Below are 14,270 nucleotides of genomic sequence, written 5' to 3'. Positions count from 1 at the left end.
GAAAAGGCCAGAAGCAGGAGTTTATGATAGTAGGAGGTGAGACCCAGGCAGGAGGTTGATTCCTAAACCTTGAGGAACCCACAGGTGAATGCCCTTCCAGAAAGCCACTCTCACGGGTAATTTCTGCAGCTGATGATAGGATCTGGAGCCCACTTTGGGTAGAATTAGTAAAGTTTTCACCATTTTTTCTAAGAATCCTGGAAGGAAATTTAGCAAGCAGCTAATCCTGCTTCTGATAGTTGGAGAAGGTTCTGGGTGGGCACCCTTCCTGACATGAAGTCCTGCAGCAGAGGAAGGATGAGGTCCCAAGATGTCCTGCTACATGCACCCTGCTGCCCCCAGTCCAGTCAGGGTCCCCAGCACCCACAAGCAGAGCTGGCTGTGTCTCTGAGCAATGCCCTCCCCCCGCCCCCCTCCAGACCGAGGTCTATTTTGAGACAGGTGAAGAAGGAAACGAAGTTCACACCACCTTCTTCCCCTCCAAAGCGAAAATTATTCATGGTTTAAAAAACATAACAAAACTCAGAGGGTTGTGAGCAGGAAGAACTGTGAATCCTGCCCCATTTCCCTGACAAGATAGATGCTGAAGTCAAGACCTATGGATGAATACAGAAATGCACCCTCTTCTACACTAGTCCAAAGCCACTCCATACTGACACAAGAAGAACCACCACATGCCAGCCACACCTGGCACTGGCACAAACATTTTCTTATTAAATGCCTGCAGTATGACCTCTGCAAAGTAAGGAACTATAATCCTCCCTTTCCAGACAAGGAAACTGAGGCTTAGAGAAGCTAACTTGTCCAGAACCCCAGAGTTTGAAGAGTAGCAGACTTTGGTGCATTGCTCAGCTGTTTTGGATTCTAAAACCCATAACCTTTCATTAAACTTACACATGATATTTAAACTATTCATTTACTGTGGCTGTTGTGCTGCCCTAAGCTATCTGCAACAGGATGGCTAAAACAAAAGAAATTTATTCTTTCACAGTTCTGGGGCCAGAAGGCTGAAATGCAAATGTTGGCAGGACTGTGCTACTTGCAGAGGCTCTCAGGAGATTCTTTTCCTGGCTCCTCCAGCTTCTGGTGGCTTCCAAATTTCAATCTCTGCCCCCACTCCTCGCATTACCCTCTTTTTGTGTTAAGTCTGTCTCTGATCCTTCTTTTCTGAGGATACATGTGATTGCATTTAGGGTCTTCTTCTCAACAACCCAGGATAATCTCCCATTGCCAGATCCTCAATCAGATCTCCAAAGATCCTTTTCCAATTAGGGTGACATTTACAGACCCTGGGGTTTAGGACATAGGTATCGTGTGCAAAGGTGCTCATTGGCTGGCTTTCTAAATACCTGTCCTTGCTCCTCAGAATACACTAAGAAGTTTATTTTGCACCTAGAAAAAATAAAACGTTTATAATTGCTACCAAAAGAGAGAAGGGAAATGCAGTGCCAAGGAGCAGCTCTCTGTTGGGTCATCACGTCGAGGTTTTCCAGCTCTCATTTAGCATGACTGCCATCCCTTCCCACATCTACCAGGACACTTAATTTACAGAGAGCCACGTAGCCTGCCCCGGAAGGCTGCCGCTGGGTAATAAGCCCAGCACTGGCGATCCTTTTAGTGACTCCTCGGACTTCATCATACAAACACCTGTGGCCAGCATCTCATCTTAAAGGGTAGGCTGATTGACACCCCATAACAGCAGTTCAGGATGAAATCTGACACCTGTTGGATTTAACAGCTGTCCCATCCCCAGGATTGTGGTTAGGATCAAACTGAAATTTCCTGGAAATCCTTATCTTTTCCCCATATTTTCACTGGTGCAGTATAGTTATACACAATGGTGGGACATGTTGTTAAAGACTCATACGTGCATGCAATATAGTAATATAATTTGGCCAATATCACTCCAGAGCACCCCAGCTCCGCAGGCTCTGTGCTGGGAGCAGGTTGGGCAAAGCAGAGAAGAAGTTCTTACCTGAAGGTCGTTGTTTTGGCAAGGGAACCTAGAGAAGTGCGTTACTTCCTTTTGCTTCTCTAACACCTCGCCACAAACACAGTGGCCTGAAAAACATATTCGTTATCTTACAGCTCTGGAGGCTGGAAGTCAGAGCATCTGTCCCCCTGGGCTGAAGTCCAGGGGTCTGCAGGGTTGGCTCCTTCTGGAGTCTCTAGGGGAGAATCTTATTCCTTGACTTTTTCAACTTCTAGAGGCCACCTACATTCTTTGGTTGGGACCTTGAATCATTTTAACCTTTCTGTTTTCACACCTCCTAGTATTAACCCTGAGCTTACTGTGCTGTGGTGACATCATGATTATTTGGGGCCTACCTACATTATATAGGATTATCTCCCCTTCCCCAGTTTCTTCACTTGATCATCTTGGCAAAGTCCCTTTTGTCATGTGAGGTTACACATTCTCAGGTTCTAGGGATTGGGCTGTGGTCATCTGGGAGGGCCATTAGTGAGCCTACCCTAAGAAGTCAGAAACATACCATCTGAAGTTCCAGTACAGATCTGCCTGGTGCCCAGGCCCCTTCTCCGTTGCCAACTCTCCCATCCCCCAGGACAAGAAGGACTTTGTGGACATGCGGGTGAAGAGGCTCCTGAAGGCAGGTGTCATCTCCACTCTCTCCTGCATGGTGAGAGCAGACAGTGCCATCCTCACTGACCAGACCAAGGAGCTACTGGCCAGGTGCCACTGCAGGGGGCCAGGGTCTGGGCCTGAGGGGACTGGAGGGCAGGAGGCTGGACAGGGAGATGGAAATGGTGGGGGCCTACATGAGGGACCGAGTGAGCCACTGGGTGTCCTAGAGACTGAAGGGGACCAACAATGAAAAGTGACATGATGGGGCAGATGTGACAGGGGGAAGCTTGTGTCAGAAGGTGTTCATTCTGGTTGCCTTGTTCCCAGAGATCAAAGGCACAAAGTGCAGCCTACTGGGCATGATCAGGTCCAGTGCAACAGGTGCCCTGTGGGGAGACACAGAGGGTGGGGACATGAACAATGGCACCCAAGCAGCCAGACTGGAGGGCCAGGGCTCGGCAGCCAGGAAGGCCTGGTGGAGGTGACAGCTGAGCCCTGATGGAAGAAAAGGAGCCACTGTAATGCGGGGGAGGGAAAGGCTTCAGGCCAGGAAACAGCATCTGCAGAGACACCAAGGACAGAGGAGATTCCTCTAGAGCATGGAGGCCCAGGAGGGAATCTTGCTCACAGGGAATTAGGAGACCGTGGAGGTGGAATTTCTCTTGGGTGGCGAGGGGCACCAAGGAGCCCCTGGCAGTGCCCATAAACAGGAGTGGGGTGGCTCTTTGCAGCCTTGCTTGGCCTCACTTTCTTCCGTGCCACTTAACATCATCACAGTGTCTTCCCAAGGTGGCTCATCGTGCATTGTGGGGCAGGAGCACACGGGGTGCACTCTCCGGGCTTTCCCTGTTCACCCTGGGGCTTCCTGGGCTCTGGCTGCTGGTCTGCGATGGGAGAGGCTGCTGGCAGTTCAAATGCTCTCCTTTATCCTTGGCCCTGCAGGGTGTTCCTGGCGCTGTGTGACAACCCAAAGGACCGAGGCACCATTGTGGCTCAAGATGGTGGCAAGGTAATTGTCAGGATAAAGTCTTTGCTTTCCTAGAAGGTGATCTGCTTCACAGGAGCACACAGACTGTGTGTGTGTGTGTGTGTGTGTGTACTTGTGTGGGTGTGCTCATGTACCCCTAACCTGGCCCAAGAATCCTGCATCCCCAACTCAACCCAACATCCTCGAATACGGCAACTCAGTTATTTGCACTGTTTGTGCTCATGGCCCCCAACCAATTTCTGCTTGATTGGCTGGTGCCATGGATGTCCTTTGGAATGTCTTTATCTTCCTTGCTATTGGAAGGAAGCCTGGTACAAAGATGGAGACTGTGGACTTTCCTGTAGACTAGAGTTAATTCTTGCTGTGTTACCTGGGGCAGATGCTTACTCTCACTGAGCCACAATTTCTTCATCTGTAAAATGGAGGCAGGAACCACACACTCACATTTCAGAATGTCACCAGGATTGCATAAAATACATGTAAAGTGCACCGTAGGTGCTCAATAAGTGTCTGCTGTTATGATTAGGCATGGCTTAGACAGTAAGGAATCCATTTATTATTTCTCCCAAAATTGAAGGAACCTGTGGATGGGTGGGCAGAAGTGGAGTTGAAGACCTTGATGATTGGGACCCAGGGGAGTGAATCTATGGCTGAGTAGTTGCTTTCCATGATGCTCAAGGGCTGATTATGTCGCAGAGTCTCCGTGAACCTTTGATGGGACAGAGAGACAGCAGCTGGGGTGGGAAGATGGGAGAGGACTCTGGATCTGTGGCCTAGGTGACTGTGCCCTTTCTTGCAGGCTGTGATCCCACTGGCTTTGGAGGGCACGGATATGGGCAAGGTGAAGGCGGCCCATGCTCTGGCCAAGATCGCAGCTGTCTCTAACCCGGACATCGCCTTCCCTGGCGAGCGGGTGGGTATTTGGGATGAGTGGGGTAGGGCTGTGGGAGGAGTCTCCCCTGCTCTCATCACCCCAACCTGGGAGAGGGACCTGGTGCTGTCTCAGGGTGGGTGATGATTCTCCTGGATGCCTGGCCTGGCTGTGCCTGTGACATTCAGGACTGTCCCCTCAGAAATTCAGTCATCTCATTTACAAAGTAAAGGCAACATTCCTGCCTCTGAGGATCACTGTGCAGATGAGGTCCGACAAGACGTGTGGGAAAGTGCTTTGGAAATTAAAGGCTGGCCACCTATAAAAGCAGAGAATGGAGGGAGATGTGGCCCTTGCCCCACCTGATCCGCAACCTCTCCCCACAGGTCTATGAGGTGGTGCGGCCCCTTGTGGGTCTCCTGGACATGCAGAGGGACGGGCTGCAGAACTACGAGGCTCTCCTGGGCCTCACAAACCTGTCTGGGCGGAGTGACAAACTCTGGTGAGTGGGGTGGGGTGGAAAGGGCAGGGGTGGGGAGAGGTGCCCCAAAAAGTTGGGTTGGAATTTCACAGGTCATGAGCTCAAGCTGCTGTGATCAGAGGACAGCATCAGAGGCACTGGGTAGAAACCACAGCGGGAGGGGTTTGAGTTGGAGGAAGGAAAGACCACACAGAGACTGTGCGAAGCCCAAGGACTAGCAAAAGGGATCTCCAGTGGGGTGGCGTGTTCCTCCCAGGGCGCGGTCGTGCCCAGGATGCTAGGCCATTGAGTTTATACCCACTGGTGCCCCTCCTGGAGCCAGAGCAGCAGGTTCCATGCCACCCAGCTGGCTGATGGTGTGGGAGGGACACCATTAGGATGGAGGAATGGCCCCAGCGTGGCCAAATCCCTGCATGTTCACTACCAAGCACTCAGGGCCTCTCTTCCTCCACCCTCTTGCCCCAGACAGAAGATCTTCAAGGAGAGGGCCTTGCCGGACATCGAGAACTACATGTTTGAGAATCATGACCAGCTGCGGCAGGCGGCCACAGAGTGCATGTGCAACATGGTGGTCAACAAGGAAGTGAGGACTGGGCTCGGGCGGTGGGGGGAGACCCAGGCGGGGAGGGTCCAGCCAGCAGTCAGGCCTGGTGTGAGATCAGGGGCTCCTAGGATGAGACTAAACTAGCGTTTTGACCAGAGAACCCAGGAATATCTAAATCTTTCCTACATTACAGCCCCTCTCCCTGTAGACACCCTGAGAAAAACATATTCACAACATCCTGTCAATCTAGGCTGGGTTTTTCACTCCAAAGCTTGTGCGGGATGAGGTGCAAGGTACCATTTTCCCAGTCTTCTTAGGCCTGAATATCATCATAGCAAAGCAGGATATGAAACCAGGGCCTTTTAGCCATCCAGAGAGGACAGACATGGGACTTCATTGTGTAGCAAACCTGGAAGGCCCAGTCCTTGGGAGAACCATTCCAAGCTTTCCCAAGGGGAAATGAAGCAGGTTCCTTGGGCATCAGCCCCTCCAGCTGTCCTGCCTGCCTCTTTTGCTGGTGCCAAGTTGAATGCAGAGGTGGTGCAGCCTGGTGGGTGTGGGGGGGATCCCTTATTCTCTTTGATCTTTTAATTGGAGGAATTTCACCCAACCAGTCAAGGAAGGCTTCCAGGGGGAGGCGGCATGGGCAAGCTGATAGAAGAAGGAGGAAAACTCCCAGGAATCAAGCCCCCTTCCCTCTTCCTCTGCCTCACCCCAGGAGGCACAGGTGGGGGGCATTTGTCTCTGAACCCTGCACCTGCCTCCCACAGGTTCAGGAGAGGTTCCTGGCGGATGGGAATGACCGGCTGAAGCTGGTGGTCCTGCTCTGTGGGGAGGATGATGACAAGGTACAGAATGCAGCCGCTGGAGCCCTGGCCATGCTGACAGCAGCGCACAAGAAACTGTGCATCAAGATGACCCAAGTGGTAAGTGTGGGTCCTGGGACAGGAAGAGGCTGGGCGTGCGCCAGAGAATCTCCCACGCTGTCCCAGATGATCCTCTGGGGAGGCCATTCCACAGGGCAATCCCTGCCAGTCCCCCTTTCTATTCCTCCTGCCTTAGGAGAGGAGGTCTGTATCCTTTGGCTTCTTCTGGTCATTGTGTGGACCTCCTGAATATGCTGGCTTAAATCCCCTCTGTGTAGTTTCATCCATTATCTTCCATGGTACATACAAGTCATTACTTAAGGACACAACAATACAGCTGGGCACCATGGTGCACACCTAGAATCCCAGTGACCCAGGAGGCCTCAGCCTCCTGCCTCAGCAGGATGATCACAAGTTCAAGGTCAGCACTGGCAACTTTGTAAGACCCTGTCTCCAAATTAATAAAAATAAATGGACTGGCGGTATAGCTCAGCGTAGAGCACTCGCCCAGCATGCTTAAGGCCCTGGGTTAGATCCCCAGAACTGAAAAAAAATAACAATAATACCAGCAATGCTCACTGCTGCTGGGCTCCTGAGCTCCCCAGAGAAGCATGGGAGTGGTTGGGCTGCTGCAGGGAGCTTATGGTTTGGTGAAAAGGCTGCAGGTTCCCTAAAGTGGCTATGATGAGCAGCTCCTAAGATGGGACTGGGGCCACCACAGCAGGTGTGATGGGACTGATGTGGACACAAAGATGGGTGCAAAATGCAGCTCTCCTTGTTTGACCAAACTGAGCCTGTGCACTCATGCCCGCTGGTGGTGAAAAACGTGAACGTCTCGTGTCAAGTGTACTCACGTCTGGGTGAGGCAGGCGTTTCAAATAGATGATTTAAGGTATGTGTGTATGTGTGTACGTGCATGGGTGCAGGTGTGTGTGTGTGTGTGTCTGTGTTTCTCTATGTTCTAAAGGGCTTAAGCTCTCGTGGTACCAGAGGTTCTCTGCTGGCATGGTCTTTGGGTTTCAGCCTCTTTCCCTACAGCAAACCTCTCAAAACTGTAATGTGTGTCAAAATCACCTGGAGAGCTTGTGAAAACAGTTTCCCCAGGTGTTCTGATTCAGTCGATTGGGGTTTGGAAGCTTCTGGTCTGTGGACCACACTTCGAAAGCCATTGCATTAGAGAAGCTTCTGCTGGAACACCTGTGGAATACCCATGGATGCTGTCTGTCTCCTGGCACTTACTGTATGCCAGGTGTTGCTCTAAGCCTTTACATAGATGCATCATTTATTCCTCCCAACAATTCTGTGAAGTGAGTATTATTATTACCTTTCATATCCAGATGAGGAAACTGAGGTACAGAACATAACGAGCCCAAGAGCACAATTAGTTAGGAAGGACTTGAGTCCTTGGGGATTGCCAGCCTACCCCTGGCACTTCTTCATTCTTCCTGAGGGGCTCAGTATTCTTGGCCATCTTCTGGTCCCATCATGGACATGCTGGGGGACTCATGAGACTTCCCAGGCCCATCTTTGGTACAACTCTGGGGCCTATTGAATGCTGGGCATCTCTAAGGTCTCACAGCAGCTGGGCTGTGCCCAGGGAAGCCAGGCTGCAGATCCTCCTGCCTGGGATTCTGATTGAATTTCTGTCGTCCTTTCCCTTGATCGCCCAGCGACATCCCAGAGGGACCCATTAGCAGATGTTCATCAGCATAGAAACTGTCCTTGAACCTTCCACAGTTAGAGGGTTTTCATTTTCTTTCCTGGGGCAGAAGACCTAGTGTAGTGTGTCAAAAAATGTGCTTAGAAGCTTGAAAGGCAGGTACTTGTCTTTTCCTCTCTCTGCCTCCATCTCCCTATCTGAGAGCAGCACATGCAGGAAGCGATCCCTGCAGATGAAGGGTGGATGAAGGCATGAGGGAGCCCAGGGAGAAACCTCTGGATTGGTGTCAGGTCAACAGGGCTTGTTGAGCCCCTGTGCTAAGCTCTTTCCAAGAATCATCTCATTACTCAGCGTGATGTTAGAGGAAGGTGGAGCAGAAGACAGGGGAGGCTCCTGAAGCTTAGAGAAGGTGAATAGCCTAACCGAGGTCATGTGGATGGTATAAATGCTGAGCTAGGACCGGAACACCAATTCTCTGACTGCAGAACCCATGCCAATGTGATGCCTATTCTGCTCTGCTGCCTGGGGTGTGTCTATTGAAGGCTAAAGGAATCAGTCTCCTGGTTCTACTCTCGGCTTTATCACTGTCTCCTAGGGTGATCAGAGTGGTCTAGAGTCCTGCTCCCCCATGCACAGTAATTGGACATCTTCATTACTGTGGATGGTGGATTGAGGAAGAATGGAGGAGAGGATTCACTCCAGACTCTGGTGTTGATTCTAGGCAAAGCCAAGGCTGGTGCAGAGCATGCCTCCCTGCATGGAGCTGTAGTGTGAAAGGGCACTTGGCTTGGCAGAAACAGGCATTGCCCATGAACCCAGAGTGAGAATTCTGATTTCTTTACTTTCTTTCTTTTTCTTTTCTTTTTATCCTTTTCTTCCTTCCTTCCTTCCTTTCTTTCTTTCTTTTTTTCTGTGCTGGGAATTGAACCCAGGGCCTTGTGCTTGGAAGGCAACCCTTTACCCACAGAGCTATATCCCCAGCCCAAGAATTCTCATTTCTGAACACTCCACATCCCCATTCTGCTCAGACATGCAGTGGGCCTATCTCTTTACTCTCAAGTTGCTTAAGATGTGAATAGATGGAGGATGTTAATCCTCTGTATTTCCAGATGTGTGGCCATAGCTAAGTTACTTGGCTGTAAGCGTGGCCAATGCTTTCCACTTATCTTGTCCCCAAATCTCCTCTCTCTGTCTCCCTCCTGATTCCTCGACTCCTTCCTTCCCTTTTCGGCCCTCTCCAGACATCCCAGTGGTTGGAGATCCTGCAGCAGCTTTGCCTGCATGACCAGCTGTCAGTCCAACACCGGGGCCTGGTCATCGCCTATAACCTGCTGGCAGCCGATGCTGAGCTGGCCAAGAAGCTGGTGGAGAGCGAGCTGCTGGAGATCCTGACCATGGTGGGCAAACAGGAGCTGGACGAGAAGAAGGTGGCTGTGGTTCAGACGGCCCGGGAGTGTCTCACCAAGTGCATGGATTATGGCTTCATTAAGCCAGTGTCATAGACAAGGGCCCCCAGGGGTGCTGAGGCTGGTTCTGTATTGTGTCAAGTCCTACGCTGGGTACTCCCAGACTGTCAGTTCATCTGGGGATCGTAGCAGTGACAATTAATTTTCAACATAAAGGAAAATGTTTGTTTCCTGAGTTGTTCCCACTTGTCCTAAGAAAGTCTGGGTGTTTCTGGCTCTCTTGATCCCTGCCTCCTTACGTGTGTCATGATCTAGAAGTTCCTGGAATAATCTCCATCTGTAAGTAGAAGACAGATTGGATAATTTTTTTTCTGCACCCATTCTGAAGGTCAGGATAATGGGCTGAAGTTCTTTCTATTTTGGAAAATGAATTGTGCGGTAGGTAGGAACTAACAGACGTGTGACTATGAGGATTAATGCTGTTGTATTTGGATTCTGGCTTGTGCTGGTTTTTATATACTCTCCCCACACTGTTGGATCAGGCTGTCCAGAAGTGCTTTTTCACCTGCAGTGCCCTGTCCCAGCCCTGTGCCCCTTCCCTTCACCCCCCGTTGATGGAAGTGTAGTTTATGTCGGGCACAGGGGCATCATCCTTGAGATTTGCTTGGCAAAGTCTTCCAAGCAAGATAGACACAGTGAATATAAATAAAACTCAAAGTACTTTAAGCCAAAATTAAATTTATCTTGGCCACCCAGGGAAAGGCCTGACATGGTTGTTAGATCCAGTGGTTCAACGTTGTCACCAATATTATTCTCTTGGGGGGGGGGTCTTTTTCTCCCTCTCATCTCCCCACCCCATATCTTGTCTTGAATCCTCTGGGGTTTGACCTCATTCTCTGAGAGGCTCTCTCCGTGCGGGAGGAATAATAAGTCTCCAGCAGCTCCAGACTTACATAGTTGTTATGGTTCAATACAGTAGAGAAGAAAAGGACCATTTTCAGTAACCCAGCAAAATTCCCAGCAATCAGTAGGATGTCCAGCTTGGGTTGTATTTCTGTCCGTGAGCCAATCCTATCCAGAGGTGACTGCTCATTGCCAGGCTCAGGTCATATCAGTGAGTCTGGGATGAGAAGGAGCTTCATTCCTGTCCAATTGACATGGATGGATCAGGGTTCCTATAGAATGGGAAGAGACGTGTCACCACAGAAGAATGTTATGATCAAAGAACGTGCTCTGGATGTCAGGCCTAGCCACAGAAGAATGACACAAGCAGGGTGCTTGTAGATGTGACTTTCTCTATGAATATTGCCTTCCCAGCATGGCTGAGACCTCTGTGATGGAGTGCTGTCTTCCAGTATGTCCCAGATCCATCCACATTTATTGAAAGGTCAATGTTTCTGATAATCAGCATTGGGTAGAAGGTAGGGCTTTGAGATTTATGGCTCTTGATGAAAATTAAAATTACTTTGGTACAATAAATATAATTGTAAACATCTTTGGAAAATCACCTGAAAAAGATACAGACAGATTGCTGGAAAGTTGCACCATTAGGATTGGGTCAAATGTTAACATAATTTCACCTCCTAGAGAACAGGTGCAAACATCAGGAGAACTGAGACCTTCAGATCTTCTCTGTACTAACAACCCTCATGTACACCTTCCCCAGTGCTTATGTGAGCTTGCACAGCAGAAACCATTCTCGTCATGTCCTTCTTATTCTGACAGAGAATGGCAGTCATTGAGGTGTGGTCCTTTTGAAAATATATACAACATTTTTTAGTAATAAATGGTGTGATTTGACCTGTCTATCTTCTCCTTTCCCCACATTTAGGACTGAGTGGGTGTATTAAGTGCTTTAGAAAAATCTCTCAGAGATAGGGCCAAAGTCTTATTCATTTTCACTTTTGTGAGATTATTACCTATTAGCATGGTGTTAGTGCACACCTGTAATCCCAGTGAGTAAGAAGTCCGAGGCAGGGGAATTACAAATTTGAGGCCAGCCTTGGGAAATTAGTGAGAACTTGTCTCAAAAATAAAATAAAATAAAAAATGAATAAAATAAAATATAAACTAAACAAATACAATAAAACAAAACAAGACAAAAATACCTAAAACAAAACAATAGAATAAAATACAATATAATAAAGCAAAGCAATAAAATAAAATAAAATGGACTGGGGATGTAGCTCAGTGTGGAGCACTTGCCTAGCAGGGCCTGGATTCAATCCTCAGTACTACAACAAACAAAACCCACTGTAAGAAACTGCCTTTGCTTCCCACTCCTTAGTTACAGAAGCCATTGGCTTTTCCAACCTGGACTCAGTCATTTTTCTTTGCAGGACACAGGTAAGCACGCCCTTCCTAGCAATTTTCTTTCTTTTTGCGTATGCCTACAAATAGACCAATGCTAGCTTGGGATCATCTATTTATTGTGGTATCTCACTAAAAAACATCAAGGAGCAGCCAGTGTGTGCCAACTTCTTAACCATTTTCCTTAGTGCAAACCCATGAGTACATCTGAGGTATGCTTCTTAAATTTCAAATACTGGAGAAAGTCAGTATTGTTTTCATTACTTTCTAACTGAAATACATTATTGTCAGAGAACTTACCTATATAATATTCATCCTTCACATTTGAGGAGCATGGAATTTTAAATTTTATATCTCCAAAGTTATATTTTGTAAGAATTGAACTGAACCTCTTTTCCCCTTTGTATTCCTGTTTGTTAAAAGTGAATGGCAGGGCTGGGGCTGTGGCTCAGTGGTAGTGCACTTGCCTGGCATGTGTGAGGCACTGGGTTCGATTCTTAGCACCACGTATAAATAAATAAAATAAAGATCCATCAACAAGTAAGAAAAAAATTTTTTAAAAAAGTGAATGGAAAACAGCTTCTGTTTCTAACACTAGTATCATGGCTGTTGCAGACTATATATATATATATATATATATATATATATATATATATATATATACATATTTCTCTCTCTATATATATTTATTATTATTAGTTGTTCAAAACATTACAAAGCTCTTGACATATCATATTTCATACATTTGATTCAGGTGGGTTATGAACTCCCATTTTTACCCTGTATACAGATTGCAGAATCACATCAGTTACACATCCACGTTTTTACATACTGCCATACTAGTGTCTGTTGTATTCTGTTGCCTTTCCTATCCTCTACTATCCCCCTCCCCTCCCCTCCCCTCCCCTCCCATCACCTCTCTCTACCCCATCTACTGTAATTTATTACTCTCCCTTGTTTTTTTCCCTTTCCCCTCATTTCCTCTTATATGTAATTTGGTATAACAATGAGGGTCTCTCTCTATATTTTTTTCCAAGAGAAAAAAATATATAGAAAAGTAGACAAAATTTAATCTGTTTAAAAGCATCAAGGAGCAATTGAGGCAGTGAGGACTTGAGAGGTGAAGATCAGGGAAAAAAAGAAAAAGCAGAGAAGGAACTTGATTTTTTTTTTTTTTTGGCACTAGGATTGGAATGAGGGCACCATGCATGCTAGGCAAATGCTCCACCATTGAACTATAACCCCAGCCCCAGAGAAACTGATTTAGGTGTAGGCTTTTTCATCAAGAAAGTTGAAGATGTAAGTGGTAGAGACCATTGATTATCAAAGAAGAAATAGATCTGGGTGTAGTAGCACATGCCTGTAATCCCAGGGACTTGGGAGGCTGAGGCAGAACATTGCAAATCCAAAAGCCAGCCTCAGCAACTTAACAAGACCCTAAACAACTTAGCAAGGCTCTGAATAAAAATAAGAAATAAAAAGGGCTGGGGATGTGGCTCAGTGGTTAAGTGCCCCCAAGTATAATTCCTGGTACCAAAGAAAAGAAGAAGAAAGAGGAAGAGGAAGGGGGGAGGAGAAGAAGAAAGAAAAGAAATAGAAAATACAAATGCAGTAAACTATTAAAATCCAAACCCCAATCAATACATCTGAATGCCAAGGTGATAGATTTCCTTGCAGTTGATACACATGAAATCTTTTGGAGGTATTAGGATTGACTTAGGCCTGAGCCTAAGCAACTCCATTTTAAAAACTCCAGTTTGAAACCTGCAGTCTCACCAGGCACACCCACAGAGCCCTCCAGTATGGCCTCAAACAAGTTACTTCCCCTCACCCTGATAAACAGAGTGAAGCCTCTGGCAGGCTGTCCCGAGGGAAAGGCAAGAAGATCAGGATAGAGCCCACCAGACCAGATGTTTCTGACCCAGAGTAAATGATGTCATGGAGAAATCTGGTGGTAGCTGATCAAGACTGAAAGTGGGGTCAAAAGCCCCCAAATTCAGTATAAATAATAGAACGGATACATAGGGATTCAGCCAGCCGAAACAAGGATGCACTTGAGCTAGAGAGCCTGATGAAAACCTGGACTGACATCCCAGCACTTGTCATCATTTCCTGATTCTCTGCGTGATCCTCACTACTCTCAAACTCTACCTGGACCTTGGTGAGGGTCGCAGCTTCTCCCTATGACGCTCTGCTCAACCAGTCTTCGACTCCACACCAGGAAAAGCCTGCCTTGGTATAAGCCTGTCATAATTGTGTTTTGCAGTGCTTAGAATTAATCTAGAATTGTTTGCTGTGAATGAATTAATCTAGATTTGTTTACTGTGAATGGATTATGTCTATCGCAGTGCCTAGCATTAAGGATTGTCGTTTTCTTGATTAAGAACCTACAGAGTGAAATTATATTGAGTAATTTGAGTGAATAAAGCATTGAAAGGGGCAGAAGCGTATGGACATTCTTCATTTCTCCTCTTGACTGCATATGTCACAATTTTGCCCCCTCGCTACAGGAGGTAACAATCACACTATGAGCCACGTTTCTGGGATCCTACCTACCACA

At 47.6% G+C, this 14,270-nt stretch overlaps 1 protein-coding gene across 1 annotated transcript; it reads left to right on the top strand.

The window, feature by feature from the left end:
• Positions 1-4,866: 4,866 nt before the first annotated feature.
• On the top strand, positions 4,867-10,161 carry LOC114082388 (protein unc-45 homolog B-like). The gene is made up of 4 exons (XM_071603355.1): positions 4,867-4,945; positions 5,390-5,507; positions 6,239-6,394; positions 9,236-10,161. Exons 2-4 carry the CDS (start codon positions 5,436-5,438, stop codon positions 9,494-9,496), a joined length of 489 nt encoding a protein of 162 aa, XP_071459456.1. The 5' UTR covers positions 4,867-4,945; positions 5,390-5,435; the 3' UTR covers positions 9,497-10,161.
• The last annotated feature ends 4,109 nt before the right edge of the window (positions 10,162-14,270 follow it).

The sequence above is a fragment of the Marmota flaviventris genome, chromosome 17 (genome assembly GCF_047511675.1).
Source record: "Marmota flaviventris isolate mMarFla1 chromosome 17, mMarFla1.hap1, whole genome shotgun sequence".
NCBI lineage: Eukaryota > Metazoa > Chordata > Mammalia > Rodentia > Sciuridae > Marmota > Marmota flaviventris.
Note: the sequence above shows the minus strand (reverse complement) of the source record. Positions and strands in the feature narration are given on the sequence as shown.

What these genes read in the sequence shown, in the direction of transcription:
- LOC114082388 (XM_071603355.1), top strand. Translation starts at nt 5,436, where the DNA reads ATGTTTGAGAATCATGACCAGCTGCGGCAGGCGGCCACAGAGTGCATG. An exon ending in ACATGGTGGTCAACAAGGAA is followed by an intron (nt 5,508 to 6,238) that starts GTGAGGACTGGG and finishes TGCCTCCCACAG; the next exon opens with GTTCAGGAGAGGTTCCTGGC. An exon ending in GCATCAAGATGACCCAAGTG is followed by an intron (nt 6,395 to 9,235) that starts GTAAGTGTGGGT and finishes GGCCCTCTCCAG; the next exon opens with ACATCCCAGTGGTTGGAGAT.